General features: G+C 49.1%; 1 protein-coding gene across 1 annotated transcript; it reads left to right on the top strand.

Moving 5' to 3' along the window:
- Window positions 1–7,494: 7,494 nt before the first annotated feature.
- On the top strand, window positions 7,495–11,929 carry LOC119375248 (hepatic triacylglycerol lipase-like). The gene is given in 4 exon segments (XM_037645430.1): window positions 7,495–7,630; window positions 9,304–9,368; window positions 9,370–9,401; window positions 11,911–11,929. Coding segments are annotated over 4 exon segments (252 nt in total).
- The last annotated feature ends 7,063 nt before the right edge of the window (window positions 11,930–18,992 follow it).

The following is an 18,992-nucleotide window of genomic DNA, read 5'->3' on the forward strand; positions in this document are numbered from 1 at the left end:
GCAGTCGACGGCTGTCGCCACTCTATGCGAAGGAACGCTGTAATTGCGACGTCCTATCACGTCCACTGTTAGACGCAATTTGGCTACGCTACACAAAGCGCAAGATTCACTACTCGACCCAATATATCGGTGGCGTGGACAATGGGTATCACCATCCTGCACGAAGGAACACTGGCACTGAGGCGCCCTAGTGCGACCTACAGCCCTTGATGTTGGAAAGTAGCGGCGCTGTTTTATCCATGCCGCAACACCCTCGCCGCGCCGTCAACCTCCTCTTTTGTCATCTCTCTTCGCGAAGCCGGCGCATCTGCAACGCTAAATGGCTGCGACGCGCGATACTTCCCAGTCAGGTGACCCTGACGTCAAGAAACGCGCGCGCAAGCAAACTTCGCGCGCTTTTAGTGGCTAGCGCACGTCATGAACGCTCCAGGCGTGAACGCTCAAGGTGTATGTGTGTGCGGGTGCATGCGTGAATGGTGTGTGTGCATGTGTGCGCTTGCGTGTGTATGTTCCTGTGCTCTCGTGTTTGCGTGTGTGTGTGTGAGTGCATGTGTGCGCCTGCGTGTGCGTACGTTTTTGTATGTGTGCATGATGCGCCATCGTGTGCGTGTTTGCGTGTCTTCGTTCCTGTGTGTGCGTGCGCGCACGTATGTGCGTGTGTGTGTGTGCATGTATACGCCTGCGTGCGTTTGCGCATGTCTGTAGTGGCGCGTGCGTATGTGCGTGTGCGCAGTGCGCACGTATGTGCGCGTGCATGTGTGCGCGTGCGTGTCTATCTCCTCTGTACCCGCGTGTGTATGTATGTATGTATTGTTAAGGTGTTTAATAGACACACTCAACGACAATGAGTAATGGCGACAGTCACGGCAAGGCACGAACTCCCTGCGCGAGCGGCGTTCTTCTTCAAGCAACCAAAGAGGACGACCCACTAGAAGGCGCTGGAGAGGGTAACCCATTACCATGTCCCAAGGCTTCTCTACAATTACCCCGGGTACGAAAAGGGAGCCGTCCGGCGACCTAACAACTCGTCACTATGAGTGGGTCATAGTAGGCCTTGAGGCGCTCCACGTTGACAATGTCGCGCCCTCGACGGCGCATGTCCGAAGCTGGTTCGATGGGTTCGATCAAGTAGTTGACCGGGGATGTGCGCTCGACGACCCGGTATGGGCCTTCGTATTTCGGCAGCAGTTTTGAAGAAAGGCCACTTGCAGTGGTAGGGACCGAGAGCCATACGAGCGCTCCAGGGAGGAACGTGGGTTCAGAAGTAGTGGTGCCATCGCGAATGCTCTTCTGCAGCTCTTGTTCCTGCGTCGTAAATGTCTTGGCAAGCTCGCGACACTCTTCAGCGAGCCTGGCTGTGTCAGAAATAGGCGCACACTCAGATGGATCCGGCTTGTATGGAAGTATCGTGTCGATGGTGTGCGACGGGTGCCTTCCGTACAGTAAGAAGAACGGTGAAAAACCAGTAGTGCTCTGAGGGGCGGTGTTATAGGCGTAGGTGACGAAGGGCAGAATGGCATCCCAATTGGTGTGATCGGCGGCGACGTACATTGACAGCATGTCGCCGAGCGTTCGGTTAAAGCGTTCGGTTAGGCCATTCGTCTGCGGGTGGTAAGCAGTAGTTTTGCGGTGAACAGCATGGCACTCTTTCAGAATGGCTTCCACGACTTCCGATAAGAAGACACGGCCTCGATCGCTGAGAAGCTCTTGGGGTGGACCGTGACGCAGATGAATCGGTGTAGTAGGAAGGAGGCAACATCGCGCGCTGTAGCCGCTGGGAGGGCGGCGGTTTCGGCGTATCGCGTTAGATGGTCAACAGCGACGATGGCCCAGCGGTTACCAGCCGAAGTCAGAGGAAGTGGTCCATACAAATCGATGCCCACGCGCCCGAACGGACGGTTAGGGCAAGGTAATGGCTGTAGACCTGCTGGCGACACGTGCGTTGCAGGTTTTCGGCGTTGGCAATCGAGGCAGGAGCGAACGAACTTCTGCACGTAGCGGTACATCCCACGCCAGAAGTATCGTTGTCGAATGCGGTGGTAAGTTTTGGATACCCCAGAGTGCGCGCATTGCGGGTCAGAGTGGAAGGCCTCGCATTTCAGAACGCAGACTGCGGGGTATCACTAGTAGCCACTGGCGGCCGTCGGCGTTGTAATTGCGTCGGTGCAGGAGGTCGTCACGAACGGCGAAATGGTGGGCTTGACGACGCAACGCGCGAGTGGATGGTGTTGCCGTCGGATCAGTGAGCAAGTCGATCAGCGAGGTGATCCATTTATCCTTGCGCTGTTCGGTAGCGATAGTGTGAACGCTGATCGAAGCAACAGCTATGTGAGATACTGAGCAGGGGGCATTGTCGTCAGGCAAGGGAGAGCGCGAGAGGGCGTCGGCGTCAGCATGCTGGCGTCCGTTGCGGTACAGCACGCGGATGTCGTAGTCCTGCAGGCGAAGTGCCCAGCGGGCGAGACGGCCTGAGGGATCCTTCAATGACGACAGCCAGCATAGTGCATGATGGTCGGTGACGACATCAAATGGGCGACCATACAAATAAGGTCGAAACTTTGTAAGGGCCCATATGATCGCCAGGCACTCTTTTTCCGTGACTGAGTAATTGGTCTCGGCTCTGGTAAGCGTACGGCTTGCGTATGCCACGACATATTCGGGGAACCCTGGTTTGCGTTGCGCAAGGACAGCGCCGAGGCCTACACCGCTGGCGTCCGTGTGTACCTCCGTTGGGGCCGTAGGGTCGTAGTGGCGTAGTATGGGAGGAGACGTCAACAAACGACGGAGCTTTGCGAACGCGTCGTCACACTCGGACGACCACGAATTTAGGGGTCCGTTACTTCCAAGGAGCTTCGTCAGCGGCGATATGATGGCGGCAAAGTTTCGTATGAAGCGTCGAAAGTATGAACACAGTCCGACGAAACTGCGCAGTTCTTTGACGGACGTAGGTTTGGGAAATTCGGCCACGGCCCGAAGCTTGGCCGGATCGGGAAGGATTCCGTCTTTGGACACGACGTAGCCGAGGATTGTCAGCTGCCGTGCCGCAAATCGGCACTTCTTCAGATTCAGTTGGAGGCCGGCGTTGCTCAAACGGGTCAAGACATGCCGCAGACGTTGGAGGTGCGTGGAGAAGTCCGGAGCGAAGACGACGACGTCGTCCAGGTAACACAGGCACGTGTGCCATTTCAAGTTGCGCAGAACGGTGTCCATCATGCGCTCGAAGGTCGCGGGCGCATTACACAGACCGAACGGCATGACGTTGAACTCGTACAAGCCGTCGGGCGTGACAAAGGCTGTCTTTGGTCGAGCGTCATCAGCCATGGGTACTTGCCAGTACCCCGAGCGCAAATCGAGAGATGAAAAGAATTCTGCTCCTTGGAGGCTGTCAATCGCGTCGTCGATTCGCGGCAGTGGATAAACATCCTTGCGGGTGACCTTGTTGAGCCGTCGGTAGTCCACACAGAACCGCACAGAACCGTCCTTCTTCGCAACGAGAACAACAGGAGACGCCCATGGGCTGTCGGAGGGCCGAATTACATCGCGTCGAAGCATATCGTCCACTTGCTCGTTAATTACCCGGCGTTCTGTGGGAGACACGCGATATGGACGTTGCCGCAGTGGTGGTTGGGCGCCAGTGTCGATGCGATGCGTAACAGCGGACGTGCGGCCGAGGGATGGTTGCCCGACATCGAAAGAATGACGAAATTCATCCAACAAGCACAGAAGCTGCGAACGCTGGACCGACGTAAGGTTGTCAGCAATGGAGGGACCAAATACATCAGTAGGTGACGAATCAGACGTGGAAACAGCACTGATGGTGCGGGAACTGGTACAGTGCGAGTCATCGGGTGCGTCCAGAACTTGTGCGTCTTCAACGGGTTCCACTTTGCCGAGACATTCCCCTCGAACCAACGTAACAATGCACGGGGATGGGTTGGTAACAAAAATAGCGGTGCTGCCCTGAGTGACTCGCACGGTCGCGAAAGGTACCAGCAACCCTTTCCTAGTGCAGACGCGGGCAGACGGCGAAAGGAGTGCAATGGTGTCGGAGAGACCGGCGCAGTAGACCGACACAGCCGTTGACGAGTTTGGAGGCACTTTCGTATCGTCTTTGACGAGGATCTTGCTCACTGCCGATGGACTGTCTGTCGGCGTCAAATGTGAGAATGGTGAGAGTTCGATTTCGGCTTGTGCGCAACGAATTACGGCGTCGTGGCGGGAGAGGAAATCCCATCCCAGGATGACGTCGTGAGAGCATGCCGCAATTACGATGAACTCGACGTCGTACAGAACGTCCTGAATGACGACGCGAGCAGTGCATACTGCTGTAGGATGATACTCTGGGAGCTCGCGGTACGGAGGGACATCCCAGAAAGTGGCGTCATCACTTTTCGAAGTAAGCGGCAAAGTTTTGCGTCCATAACGGATACAGCGGCTCCAGTATCGATAAGGGCCGATGCGCGAACACCGTCCACAAGCACGTCGATTACATTCGATGGACTTCGCTGAGGGCTTTCACAGTTCGATAGCGTCGCAGCCCTTGCCTCCTGGACTGCGACGACTAGTTTTCCTGCTCTCGTGCGACCGAACGTGGCCGCATGGGTGACAGTGATCGACGTCGTGGAGACGGAGAGCGGCGAGTAGCTGGAGGTGGGCGTGACGTCGGCGACATAGGTGGAGGTGGGTCGTAGAATGCGCGGCTTGACTGGCTGGTGACAGGTGACGCGACTCGAGGCGGCTGCACGCGTTGACAATAACGTGCCACGTGACCGGCGTAACCGCAAGCAAAGCAGATGGGCCGGTTGTCGGGGGTGCGCCATCGGTTCGTCGGGGTAGGTCCCGCCCATGTCGCAGGACGCGATTGACTGGTCGGCTGCTGAAATGACTGCATGGCGGGCTGCAGTCGGGGCCGAGGGATGGCGTCAGCATATGTAGCCGGCACACCCGCCTCAAAGAACGGAGGTCTAGCGGCGGCTTCGGCGTAACTCATTGGGGCAGCCGCAGGAATTACTTGGGGCGTCCTGGCGACAACTTGAGCGTAACTCTGGGGCGCAGGAGCCGGAGGTTGCGGGTGGTACTCAGGCATGACCTCCGCAATTTCCTGTTCAATTGCTCGGCGGAGAGGAGGAAAGCACCTCCACCAAATTGTTAAGGTGTTTAATAGACAGCACTCAACGACAATGAGTAATGGCGACAGTCACGGCAAGGCACGAACTCCCTGCGCGAGCGGCGTTCTTCTTCAAGCAACCAAAGAGGACGACCCACTAGAAGGCGCTGGAGAGGGTAACCCACTACCATGTCCCAAGGCTCTACAGTATGTATGTATGTATGTATGTATGTATGTATGTATGTATGTATGTATGTATGTATGTATGTATGTATGTATGTATGTATGTATCGTCTGTGTATGTATGTATACGTGCTTGCGTGTCTGTATCGCGTCAGTGCATATGCGTGCGTCTCTGTATCGCTTGTTATGCGCGTGTTTATGTATGTGCGCGCGTCCGTGCCTGTATCTCTTGTGTATTCGCACGGTATATATGTGCGTGTGTGTCTGACAGCGGGATTAGCAAGCAAAGGCTTCGGGCCTACTCATTTCGGCCAATTCAGTCCCAGTAAACCACCGCATTCCTTGATGGCCCTCTTTGAGCTCATAAAGGCAACCATTATGAAATAAATTCTCCTCTACACTTTACGCTGCTTACATTACATGCGCTTAATACACCTCCGCGTTACGGATAGCCGAAGCGGCGACGGAGAAGTAAACCGTTCAGCCGCCAGTTGGTGCACTCATTTTTTCGAAGCGCTGCGCTTGTATTTACCGAAGCGTCTTATAAAATATATTTGTCACTGTGTTCTATCGGAAGCCCACTTTCGTCACGATGGTTACTTAAGGGAGCGATTCTCATTTATTGCTTCAAGGGGCCGATTAAACAACCGCGCGCAGTAGTTGTAATGCGGCTGCGGCGAGCCAGTGGAGGGTTCAGCGTGCTGTGTGCATCGCGCTGGCTAGTGGAAGGGAGACATCCGAGAAGAACTGACAAAGAAAATGCGCGTGCGGGGGAGAGTGTCGCTACTTTCATGATCAAGAGGCTTTAGAGCGACCCATATTGTGGCGCCATAGCGGCGCCACGCTCAGCTACGCGGGGCCCGCTGCTTTAAGGCACGCAGCAGGCGGTACCTGTTCTTTAAAAGGAACACTGACACCAAAACCTTGCATCTTGTTCTTTTTGTTGCAATTAGTAGTTAACCACGTCCTTATCACGGCTGGAAAGCTCGTTTGCTCGAGCGCGTGACCGTTAATTATTTGTAGACGATTATATAGCGCCCAGTTGCAGTTTCGGTCTCAGAGGACACCGAGGGAGGCGGGACCCAGAGTGGTTTCATGTAAACATAGCTGGCTACGTGAGCACACGAAACCGCGTGCACATGAGCACACCTTGACCACCCTTTTCAACGAAGGCTACCTGGGTGCTGCTACAATGCCCTCTGAAACGTTGTAAATATGCGCAACCCCCCCCCCCCCCCCAACTGCGTAGTTGAGGCGAGGACGTCCGCCTTTTGTACTCCCGTGCAAGCATTCTTTCCGTTGAAAAGGTCGGCTAGCAGAGAGCACCCGCAATAACCGTGGCAGCCAACACAAACTCGTGACGTAGGTGGCGGTTGGTTATTTACGCGAAAACCAAAGGCGCGTTTCGCGCCAAGTGGGGCGAGACGCAATTTGAACCTGATTGTAAACCCGCTCTAGGCTGTATTATCCGTTGATATTTCCTAGAAGATACGTGTGCGTCCACAAATCTATCCAACAGGTTATCTCACCTTCGAAATTTTGTGTCAGTACTCCTTTAATGGAGCGACCGTCGTCGATCTATGGCCGTTTTTAGCTCGCGGTCATCCTTTGTGTGTTCATTTCGTGAGTCCTTTGCGCTTGAGCAGCGCGCTGCAAGTATCGAGCTTCTTTCTGTTCTTCGCGTGACATTCTAATTTCTTTCTATCACATTCATTGCATCGCCCTTGCGGCGACACTTTGACTTTTTTTTCAAATCAACATTTGCATCAACGCCAGGCAATAGTACCTAATTCTCAAGCTGGAGATCTTTAAATTCCAAATAACTCCTGCGCCTGCAACTCGACACTGAGGCCACCTCGAAGAAATTACAACTACCTAAAGGAAGCCAATTAATTTAGGCCATCGCCTTCCTTCTGGTGACGTTACGTTGTGCTGCGTTTAAGCCTGCTCGCTGCCAAATTGCCTAGATATCAAAACGTAACTTCGAGCCTCTTTGCTGAATGTTGTTGTAGCGGGGGCACACAACATGCGCCATATGATTGTTTGTTGTTTTCAAACTCAGTCAATCATTTAATGTGCTTTCTGCAGGTTGACTGCAACATCTTGATTGTTACGTGGCTAGACGGTGCTCGCATGCCTGACTACACTAGAGCAGCTTCGAACAGCCGATGGTGGGTGTTTCGCGCTCTCGGCTGCTTCAAGACATGATTTCGACATCAAACGGCAAGTTGACTGCAAATGCTATCCACGTTATAGGTTTCAGCTTGGGCGCACAAGCTGCTGGGTTTTGCGGTCGTCACTTCTACAACAAAACAGGAGAGAAAATTGGACGAATTACAGGTAAATATTTAACAGCAACAAGAATTCTTTTTATGAAAGACAATGTTGAGAATTCGTGCAGCTGCAGAAATCCCCGTAATTATGGGAACTGTCACAGAAACGTACTAGCGCAACTATGCCTGTCTTCTCGACCTCTCGTCGCTCATCTTCGTTAACTCTTCCCTTTATTTTACATTCTAGATGTGTTCATTACTCAAACATCAAGACGACAAATCTGCGGGCACTACACTAAATTGGTCGTCACTCTGAAATGTCTTTACGGTGAGATCCTAAAGGCAAATAGTATAAATACATTGTAACGATGTAGGCGCTGCAACTTTTCGATGACTCGTTCTTCAAATTGTTCCCCACAAATTACACAAGCGCCCAGACAACCCAAAAAATTCGGTTATGTCCAACATCGGTTGGATGCTCTTTACAAGGCGAAATAACGCCTCTGGCAGTGAATTTTTGTTAACGTTTTTCAATTTGCCTAATGCTTCAAAAACTCTAGAATAATTTGCACTCACAAGCGTGCTGACACAAGTAAAATGCAGCTGCCGAGGCGGACTTACCGCGGCACGCGATGAACTGGTTCCGCTGTCCTTACGTCGCATCAGCCGGTGCTGCAGACATCAGGCTTCATCATTCTCCGTAAGCAAAAAATTGATTCGGGAAAGAAGTCAAACGTGACCGCTACAGCAAAAATGTCACAGTTTCGCCGCAACGGCGAAGCAATGAATGCGATAGCAATAAATTGGAATGTAACGCGAAGAATGGAAAGCAGCTCGAAATTGCCAGCGCGTCGCTCGAGGCCAAAGGACGCACGAAAAGAACGCACACAGGACGAATGCGATCTATCATGCGTCACAGCTCGACACTTGAAGCGCACAGGACACACAGGACGAGCGTGAACTAACTGTCACAGTTGTTACTTATTTCTGTTTGAACAGCGCGCCCCTTTCGCAAGCGCGGCCGCTGCATCGCGTGAAGTAACCTTCGTACTCTCTGCGACTTCAGCGCGGACATCGCGCGGAAGCACAAGACATACAACCGCCCCCTCCAAACGCCCCCCCCCCCCCCGGCCGCCCCCTTCTTTCCTCGAGATAAGCGCACGAAGTCGACCATGCTCTGTAGGGCGAGGAGCAACGGCGTTCACAGGAGCGGGCGACGATCTTTAAAGCACGCAACGCGCGCACATCGCGCATCTATCTGGTGATTAAGAAAGCATGCTGAAGGAATGGTGTATATAAATAGCTCGCCGTTAGCAGGCTGAAAGACGGTACAGTTGGTGGCGTAACCGTATAACGCCGCCCGTTCGATTCCACGCGTCAGACTGTTTTTCTGAATTATTTTTCTTGTGGCTTATATATACCTATATATATATATATATATATATATATATATATATATATATATATATATATATATACATATATATATATATACCTATATATATATATATATAGCCGAACACGATATTGTCGTGTTCGCTCTCACTGTCCTGACACACACACACATATATATCTATATATATATATGTGGTGTGTGGTGTGTGTGGTGTGTGTGTGTGTGTGTGTGTGCGTGTGTGTGTGTGTGTGTGTGTGTGTGTGCACGATTCGCAGCTTTCTGTAACTTCGAATAAGCAGCGTATTCAGCAATGTGATGCATACCACACACACTATTTCTTATAGGCCTCGACCCTGCTGGTCCTTTGTTTGAAGGCACAAATGTGGCCTTGTCGAGAGATGATGCACTGTTTTGTCGACGTCATTCATAGCAACGCCGGAATGTTCCATAGATTCCAGCTTGGGATGAACGGGCCAACAGGTCATGTTGATTTTTCTACCCAAACGGCGGAAAAATACAACCAGGCTGCGGGTGTAAGAAACCGCTCATTTTTGTATCATTTTGTGGGCTCTCATGGTGAACCGTGGGTTTTTATAGTGAGCAATTAAGCACTTGTAAAAGTCAGAGCAGCGACCAGCCCAGAACGCTGACGCTGGCTCGGTAGAAAAACATCGGTGCTTCGGCCTTGCTGTTGCACGGCTGCACTGGATAGAGATATTGTTCGCGCAACTTATGTAACGTTTCATGAGCCGAGATGTGTTTCGTTTCTTTGCTTGTTTCTTTCTTTGTTTTTGAAAAAGGCGAATGATGTTGCTTAAATGTAATTGAAGAGGACTGGCTGTTTTTATTGACTAGATAGAAAGCTCACTTCTTGTAGTGCCGGACAACGGGCGACAACGCCTAGTGTTTCTGCAACTTGAGTACTTCACACTCTGCTAGGGAAACCGAGCCTGAGTTTTCGAAGAAGTAGGCTAAGGTAATAACTGGCAGTTCAATCAAACGCTGTCGACTCTGCTGTTGGCCTCATGAGAGATGTATGTGCATGTGTGGACGGTTCGCGGAATCATTGCCGGAGCCTTAAAGACACGTGTGCCCGGCTGATGAATACGTACCAGTGTTTGCCGCACAAAGAGCCCTGGTGGAAATTCCGCCCACCGCTCCGCTTCAGCGGTCACCACTCTGTTTTCCGCGCACCACCTTCGATAAACGCCAGCGAGACGTGCTCCCGCAAGCAGGTCACGTAAGAAAAGCCAGCAGATCCCACGCACTGTGGGGATCGATGTAATGCGAAGCAGCCAGCAAAGCGGTGCATATGTTTGTCTATGAGCCAAATGAAATCATTCATGCCATGGTATGAAGTTCACCAAATATTTGCACGTTTGCCATGCACGCATGCATGCACAATCTGGTATATACCATGCTAATGAAAAATATATTCCGGTGTATACAATGCATGACATGTCAGTTATGTTCATGACGCACTCGTGTCATTCCAAACCAATTTTGGCATACATCCGGTTAACTAAACGACCGGAACCGCACCATGACAGTGTCATGTAAATCATACCGTACATGGCATGCATAACATGATCCGCATGTTAGGACCTGTCATTTAGTTTCGTCATATAGGGACGCCGAGCAATACCAATTTTGGTGTATATCAAACGAGCGAAATGGCCCCGAGTGCACCATGAGTATGGCATGTAAATCATGCCATACATTACATGTATATCATGATTTTCATGTTACCCACCTCTCAGTTACGTTCGTCATACAGTCGTGTCACGCAATACCAGTTTTAGTGTATATCATGCAAGTGAAATGCCCGCAAATGCACCGTGAGCGTGGCATGTAAATCATTACATGCATGACATGCATGTCATGGTTTTCATGATACCAACTGTTATTCATGTTCTTCATACGGTCACATCGCGCAATACCAATTTTGGTGTATATAATCTAGCGAAAGGGCCACGAGTGCACCATGAACATGGCATGTAAATCATGTCATACAAGTCATACATGTCTGATTTTCATGTTACCACCTCTCATGTACGTTCGTCGTACAGTCGCGTTGCGCAATACCAATCTTAGTGCATATTAAGCTAGCAAAACGGCCGCGAATGCACCATAAGCGTGGCATGTAAACCATGACATACATGACATGCATGTCATGGTTTTTATGTTACCACGTGGCAGTTATATTAGTCATACAGAAATGTCTCATTATACCAGTTTTTCGTACACATCCATTTATTTAAACGGCCGCGAGCGCCCTTAGACCATGTCATCTAAATCGTGCTGCACACGACATGCGTGTCATAATTTGCTCGTTAGGAGCTGTCATTATGTTTGTCATGAACTCTTGTCATGCCATACTAATTTTGGTATATATGAAATTAACGGAACGGCTGCAAGAGCTTCAAGGCCGTGGAATGGTAAGCATGCTTTTCATGACATGAATATCATGATTTTCATGTTATGACCTGTCATTTATGTTCGTAAGATGGTCATGTTATGCCACACCAAGTTTGGTATACATCCGATTAGCTTAACGGCTAGGAGAGCACAAAGTCCTAGGCGGCTAGATAGATAGATACGCTCAAAGTTGCAGAAGTTCGCTGAGAAATGCTTCGCATTTAAAAGCCTGAAAAGGTGTTTTGCGTTTTTCAAAGATCGGGACCTCTAGTGCGAGCGACTGAACACAAGCGCCCTAGCTTCTGTTTTATTTGTGCGTCCTAGATTCTAGAAATTTCGGCCAGAAATTAATTCGTTAGGCGGAGTGTAACATGTGCCCGCCATAGCTGCAGGTAAGATGTTACACTGCTAACCTAGAGCACACGTGCTCGATGCCTGGCCATGGGCATAAAACGTGGTGCTGTCTATAATGCAACCCCATTTTCTTTTACATTGCTTTATAGACACTACCATGTTTGACGTCTGCATCCCAGGTCAGTGGCCATGGACTGAAAATTGCCGTTGTGAGTGCTTCACGCCGCTTGAGTTACGTCGGCGAAAAGCTGGTGGGGACACAAATTTCAAAAAAAAAATATTTTTTCAAGCTGAAAAAGTAATACCCTTTTCTAACTTTGCCTATGTTCAGCTAATACATAGAGCTTTCAAATGTAGTATGTGCATATTTTTAGTCCGACCACCAAGGCATGTTTTGGATGCTGAATACAGAGCTTTGCTAAAAAAAAATGAAATTTGCGATTTTTTAGACGATCTGCTACACCTTCAGCGACTAAATTTCTTTTCTTTTGTAGTATGTCGAACAGGCCACCAGAACATAATTCATTTCTACCCTTTTAGCTTGCCTTGTTTCTGGAAAAAAATATCAAACTTTGCAACTTTATTCAATTTCGCTCGTGCGAGAAGCCCTCGAAGCATCGATATACATAAATAATCCATTATTCTTACAGTTACATCACTTCATTAGCTTGCCGGAAATACCAATTTATCGACTGCTCCCATGAACGTCATTTGCAAAAAATCGTTGTTTGATGCCCTTTAGCTCAGTCGGCGCAAAACTACAGACTCTCACAAGTAGGCGGGAAAATTTTTGGCAACAGAAATAAACGAGCAGAACGAGTTTCGAACTTCAAGAAAAACGTGGAAATTTATGTGTGTGTGTGTGTGTGTGTGTGTGTGTGTGTGGTGTGTGTGTGTGTGTGTGTGTGTGTGTGTGTGTGTGTGTGTGTGTGTGTGTGTGTGTGTGTGTGTGTGTGTGTGTGTGTGTGTGTGTGTGTGTGTGTGTGTGTGTGTGTGTGTGTGTGTGTGTGTGTGTGTGTGTGTTGTCCATCGGCTTTCCTTATCCTGTAGTAAATAGCCTTTTAGCAAGTTATGGAAGTAAGGCAAAGTATTACCGTAGGTCTCCTCGCTTCTCACTCATTGTGCTTAAAGGCCAAAGGCAACGAAACTTGACTAGGGTGGAAATGGCCCGGAATGCGTAGTATATAATGGGTAAGTCATAATTACAGTGAAAAATTGTTCGGTCGCGTATTTATTTATAATCGCTGCTGTAATCATCAGCTACAGCCCCGCCACGGCGGTCTAGTGGTAATGGCACTCGACTGCTGACCCGAAGGTCGCGGGATCGAATCCCGGCCGCGGCGGCTGCATTTTCGATGGAGGCGAAAATGTTTGAGGCCCGTGTACTTAGATTTAGGTGCACGTTAAAGAACCCCAGGTGGTCAAAATTTCCGGAGCCCTCCACTACGGCGTCTCTCATAATCATATCTTGGTTTTGGGACGTTAAACCCCAGATATTATTAATCATCAGCTACAGCACAAAGCGCAGCTCTAGCGGTGTGGCCGGGGAATCGGACAAAAGGGAAGATTACGTAAAAGGGAAGATTACAAAAGGGAATTCCAGGTCGCCGCCGCTCGTGAGCAGGACTCCACGCAGCTGCATCCCTTCCTTATCTGCGTGTCTCCTCCCTAGAAACGCCTAATTCAGAAGGGTTTCAACTCTTTTATAGTACGATGTTAACGAAGTGCGCGGCCGTAGGCTGCTGGAACGCGTACGTCATGACCGGGACCAGAGTTCACGCTTTTCCGAAGGACGTAAATCTCCGAAAGCTCCGGGTTATCGCAGTGAGGCTAAAGGAATGGAAGCTATGAAAGAGTAATACGACATATTTACTAGCGAAAAAGACGTGGACGAGAAGAAGGAATACAAGAGAACGCTGTATTCCCTCTTCTCGTCCACGTCTTTTTCGCTAGTAACATGCCATATTATTGAAGATACAAACTAGCCCACCTTCCGCCCTAATCTATCAAAGAGCGCAATGCTTTACCCGGCACACTTCAATGGTAACGACTTTATTGAGACCGGTGTCTCTTCGCCCAAATGCCGTTCAAAATGAGAAGAATGTTGAATCCTTACGTAGTGCCTTCAATATTCAGTCACTGCAAACCCAACAGTGCATGCGACGCCCCTACCAGCGTCCGGAGAAGTGCTGGCGACAAGAGGTATTAAATGCGAAGCATTTCTTAGCGAAAGCAAGGCAGCGTTTCTATCTACGTATCTATTTGTGTAGCCGCCTACGTCTGGGTGCTCTCGTGATCGCCTCCATAACTTGGTGTAGACCAAAATTGGCATGGGAGGGTGAGAGGAGTTCATAGAGGACCTTCAGAGAGGTAGAAAATACAGAAAACTTAAATATTGTATAACTGTTTCCCTGTTATATGTGCTCAACAGATCCTACAAGACCGGCTCATGAGGCGAACATTCGCGTTCAGAATTTAAAACACAGGACGACGCGTCGTATCTGTAGTTCTCTAATTCACACCGTTTAACGCAGTGAGTGAAACCCAACTCGCACACTTTTTCATTTAGCTGCTGTCCGCCATGACGTAGTCACAGTTTAACGGCTACACCGCTGCTCAGACATCTTCATTCCGATTAAACTTTAGCATTCAGTATTAAGTAGGGCAAGTTGGGACATAACTTACCTGTTCTGTCAAAATCTACACGAAGCGACACACTTTACTCGCATTTCTATTGCTTGCCAGAAGCATGGGTACATCAGGCGATTTTGAAGTAAACGTAGAGAAATTACGCAAGCAACGAAAGTTTTTACGTTGTTTGGAAATGTTCCATGGACAAGGTGGAAATAGCAAGAACCTTTTGCGAGGCAAATTAATCGACTTTTTTCCAAACATTCACCGCCGAAATTTCTTCAGGTGGCGAAGCAGGGCACGCCTGCCAGCTAACGACCATTGGAATGTGAAGGCGCCGTTGATAATCGCAAATTTTTATTTAAATTTTCGACTAACTTCTTTGGTTATCGATTGGAACACGCTGGCGCGCACACTGCTGAACATTTCGTAAGCTTCACGAGGGTATACTGTCTTCAGCCGGCAGCAGGACCACTAAAATGGTGGCTGACGAGTCTGCCTTCTCCAACGTTATGCCTTACGGCAATGGAAGCATCAAGTTAGCATAGCCCTCAAACTCAGCGCCCCGATTGCAAACAAATGCATACAAAGGTACTTGAGCATCCTTTTTAAGCGAAGCTCTTATCTGTTGAAGATTTCAATTGCGGTGCCGGCATTCTTCGATAAAAAAGGGGCCCTGGCTGTAGATAAATGCACACATGCACAAAAGAGACCCTCCAAAATTCGCCACTCAGATGAATATTTGCATGCACTCTTTTGTAATAACTGATGCTCTTTTGATCGTTGGCTTGTCACCAATCAGCCGTTTCTCATATGATAATGTGATATTTTATCGCGGTCACTTGTGATTTCACGTTGCCACGGTTCATCGTTGCCTTTCACTGTTCCATTTCAAAATTTCACGCGTGACTACCGTTGTTGCGTGTAGCAACAAAATGATGCGCTGCTAAGGATGTGGTGAGGGCCTTATATCGTAAAATGAAGGAAACATTTGGGAATATTAAAAATAGTTGGTCACGCATTCACGTGATCAGCTTCGACTACACCCATTTTCACGACCGAGAAAGGGATCCTAGCTTTTTTTTTAACACAGAAGCTGCTATTCACGGCATAAGAACGGCGTCGACCACAAAATACTCGCCGCGCAACCGCCGACGCCCCATCTGCGCACCACCTCGCCTCGCTTTGCTACCGCGAGAGCTGGTATAGTGCCATGCCAAGCAGTGCTTGCGCCGAAGCAGTAGCAGCGGAGAAGGCGCGTCAAGCGGCGCTCACCAACGCAACCCGCCGCGCCAAGCTACCGTAACAGCCATTTTGACGTCGGCAAAGCGCCGCATGCGCCGTGCCACAGCTCTGTAGGAGCCGCGTCGAAGCTACCGAAATGACTAAGTGTAACCGCGCCACGTTTAAAATAAGTGTTGTCTAACAACAGCTTACTTCATTACATACGTCATAAATAGGCCGGATGCGCAAGTGTCAGTTCTCGGGATCGTCAGAAAAATTGGGGGGGCGGTTAAGCTTCGCCTTTAAGAGTTGAACGCGATAGCGATATCCGGCCTCATCCTCATCATGCTCTGTTTCTCGTGTCATTATGTGATTCGCCAGGTCACACACACACACACACACACACACACACACACACACACACACACACACACACACACACACACACACACACACACACACACACACACACACACACTAGACAAACCTAAAGGTAAAGGTTTCCGCCCTCTTCAACAGCACTTTTATGACAACAGTGTACCCACTACGTGTAAGAGAATGTGTGCAATAATGCGTTTGCCGTTTCTAATGGGTGGCATGCTTTAAACCAGCAGCAATTACGGCGCGTGATACTTTTTCGAAGTTGCGATGCACCCACTACCTGTTTGTAAGGGAATACGCGCAGTAATGTATGTGTCTTTTGTAATGGGTGGTCGGCTTTAAACCACCAATTCGTTATGCAGTTCACATGGTGTGACGCCGGATGGCAACGTACGCTTGTGCCCCGTTTTGCTGCGCTATTACATTTCGTACAGTGGCACCTGTAAACATGACGCGTAGGTTTGTGAAGCATTAAAGTTAATTTCAGTGCAGTTCCGAGGAATGTAATGGCTGTGTGGTAGAACACTTGCTTGCCACGCAGACAGCGCGGGTTCAATTCTCGCTCGTACCTAAGACTTTTCTAATTATTATTTTATACAAGATGATTTTTCGCTCACAACTAACGACGCCGACACTGACGCCGACGCCGGATTTCTGTGGAACGAGCTGTTTAACGCTGTCGCATTAAAAGGCTTCGAAATTCCGTGACTACCAGTTTCATTTACGTATGGGGTCATTGGTGCTCGCGCACATCAGATTTCATAAGACGGGAAAGCTTGCACTCGGCCGCGCAAGACTTGAAACAGCGAAACGGGTCAGTCCAAGATACCATGCAAAAACAAATAAAACACGAGCAAAACTAACGGCAGCCAAGTTCAAACATGAAAGTGGTCAAGTTAACTCTCTTGGATCGACCCGCTTTGCTGTTTGAAGCCTTGTGCGCCGAATGGAAGTTTTGCCGCTTTTTAGATGCGAAGCACCTCAAAAGCGGCAGGCGGAGTTCAAATCGGTGGTGGTGGTGGTGTGTGGTGTGACTAACCTTACTGCGCATGCGCAAACCCTCTCCACACACCTCTTCTCCACTCCTTTCCCCCTCTCCCATATACCCCCCTCCACTTCCCCTCCCTGCTCCCCCTCTCCCCTTCCCCCTCCTCTTCCCCTATCCGCTCCCCCTCTGGAATTCGGGCTCGACACGCCGAAACGCTGCTTCGCATCACCCCATGGTCACCTTTAGCGGGAGATGGCGTGATTTTCTTACAAGTAAAATTTTTCCCATATAAAGCTTAATAAACAAGGATTTGTTCCCTAATACGCAGATCTTATGCAAATTTTGTCATTTTTTATGTCTGCATTTGCATGGAGGTAGAGTGTTGCCTTCCAGACTGGACTGCGGGAATTTGTCGCGGTTTTTCCAAGGGACCAACGAAGACCAATTCCCAGTTTTTACAGATGAACTATTATGCCCGCCATTTGTCCGTTTCGCTATGTACACAAGCGACAATCATTATATTACAGGTGAGCGCTCTCTTCGCCATGTCCTTCATCTCCTGCTTCGCTCTCCGAACACGGGCGCCCGATGCGCGCTCTCCCGCTGTGGCGATTTTTCCGGCGTGGGATGCAATAACTAGGATGAGGGAGTCAACGAGTAAAGAGAGAAATAAAGAAAGACAACTAGAAATAAATAGAGACAAAGAAACGTTGGAGAGAGAGAAAAATACAGAATGACAGAGAAGGAGATAGAACGAAAGAGGAAGCAGCAAATAGAAGGACAGCGAGAAAAAAAATGTAGGAAATAAAAAAAGAGAGAGAGATCTAGAAACAGAGAAAGAAATAGAGAGAAAGAACGTAACAAACAGGAAATTAGAGACAAAAAAAAACGGATATTACTAATTAAGCTGCTTGATGTTGTCATTGCCAAGCAATAGCCAATACTCGTGATTTACAATGTGATCACCTGAACACCGTGCATCGGCGTATCAGTGCACGTGCGCCTATTCAAGCCAGGACCAGCCGAGCGCCAACCAGCTCTGATGTGCGCCAGCCTTGCGCAACTCAGTGCATGCTCCGTAAAATTAGTAAAGTAACGACGCCAAGTGCTACTCTAAAAAGTCGGACAGTACGGGCCCATTCTGCAATAATTCAGCAAGAGCGGAGGTGCCGTCCATGCGAAATCTATCTAAAAAACAGAAACATGCCCGCCCTGGCGACGCAGAAACGGCCTGTGAAACTGCTACCTTACTTGATGTCTAGAGTCTTTACGCGTCATGATAGAAGATGAGCTCGCATTGGAAGAAGCCAGGGGGCTTGCACGCTAATTGCTGACCTAAAAGAGGCAGAAAACACCTCCGGATGCTGGCATCAGTCACGACAGCCATTCATATACCTGACTGTAGCAGACAATAACGAAATCGGCGCAATTCATCCGGGTTCTTCAGCCGGCCGTCGCTCGGGGATCACAGGAGTTTGGAAAAAGGTACATTCTATAATACGACAAATCTGTCACAATAATTCATTTTTTCACTATCTTCACAAGAACGTGATACATATTGCGAAGGTTTAAGCATGTAACGCGCGACACGATTGTCGTGAAAACGTTGGAAGTGAAGCCCGAGAAATGAACAGGCAAATATAAAAATCGTACTGAAGAGAATAAGTATTATCTTTGACAGTTAAATAGCGCTGCCCACTTTAAAAAGGCTGTCTCCCAGTTTCATCGCCCATACTCACCTTCCGCAATGGAAGGGATGGGGGATGTCAAGGCTTTCATGGGTATCATTTCTTCAAGCTCACAGAGTGTAGATGGCGAAAATGCTGAAAAAACAGAGGCTTGATGAGGCTACACCTTCAACACCTATTTGTCAGGAATTCGGTAGTATTTGTGTGCGCGTCTTTGCACGTTTGAAATTGTGTCCATCACACTGTATGGTCGTTGTTAATATCATTCGGGTAACTGTTATGCATGGTAAATGTTAATATCATTCGTAGGACGAATAATCTGAGTGCTTCAATTCTTTTCTTCCCTGCA

This window comes from Rhipicephalus sanguineus, chromosome 11, assembly GCF_013339695.2.
Source record: "Rhipicephalus sanguineus isolate Rsan-2018 chromosome 11, BIME_Rsan_1.4, whole genome shotgun sequence".
NCBI classification, from domain to species: domain Eukaryota; kingdom Metazoa; phylum Arthropoda; class Arachnida; order Ixodida; family Ixodidae; genus Rhipicephalus; species Rhipicephalus sanguineus.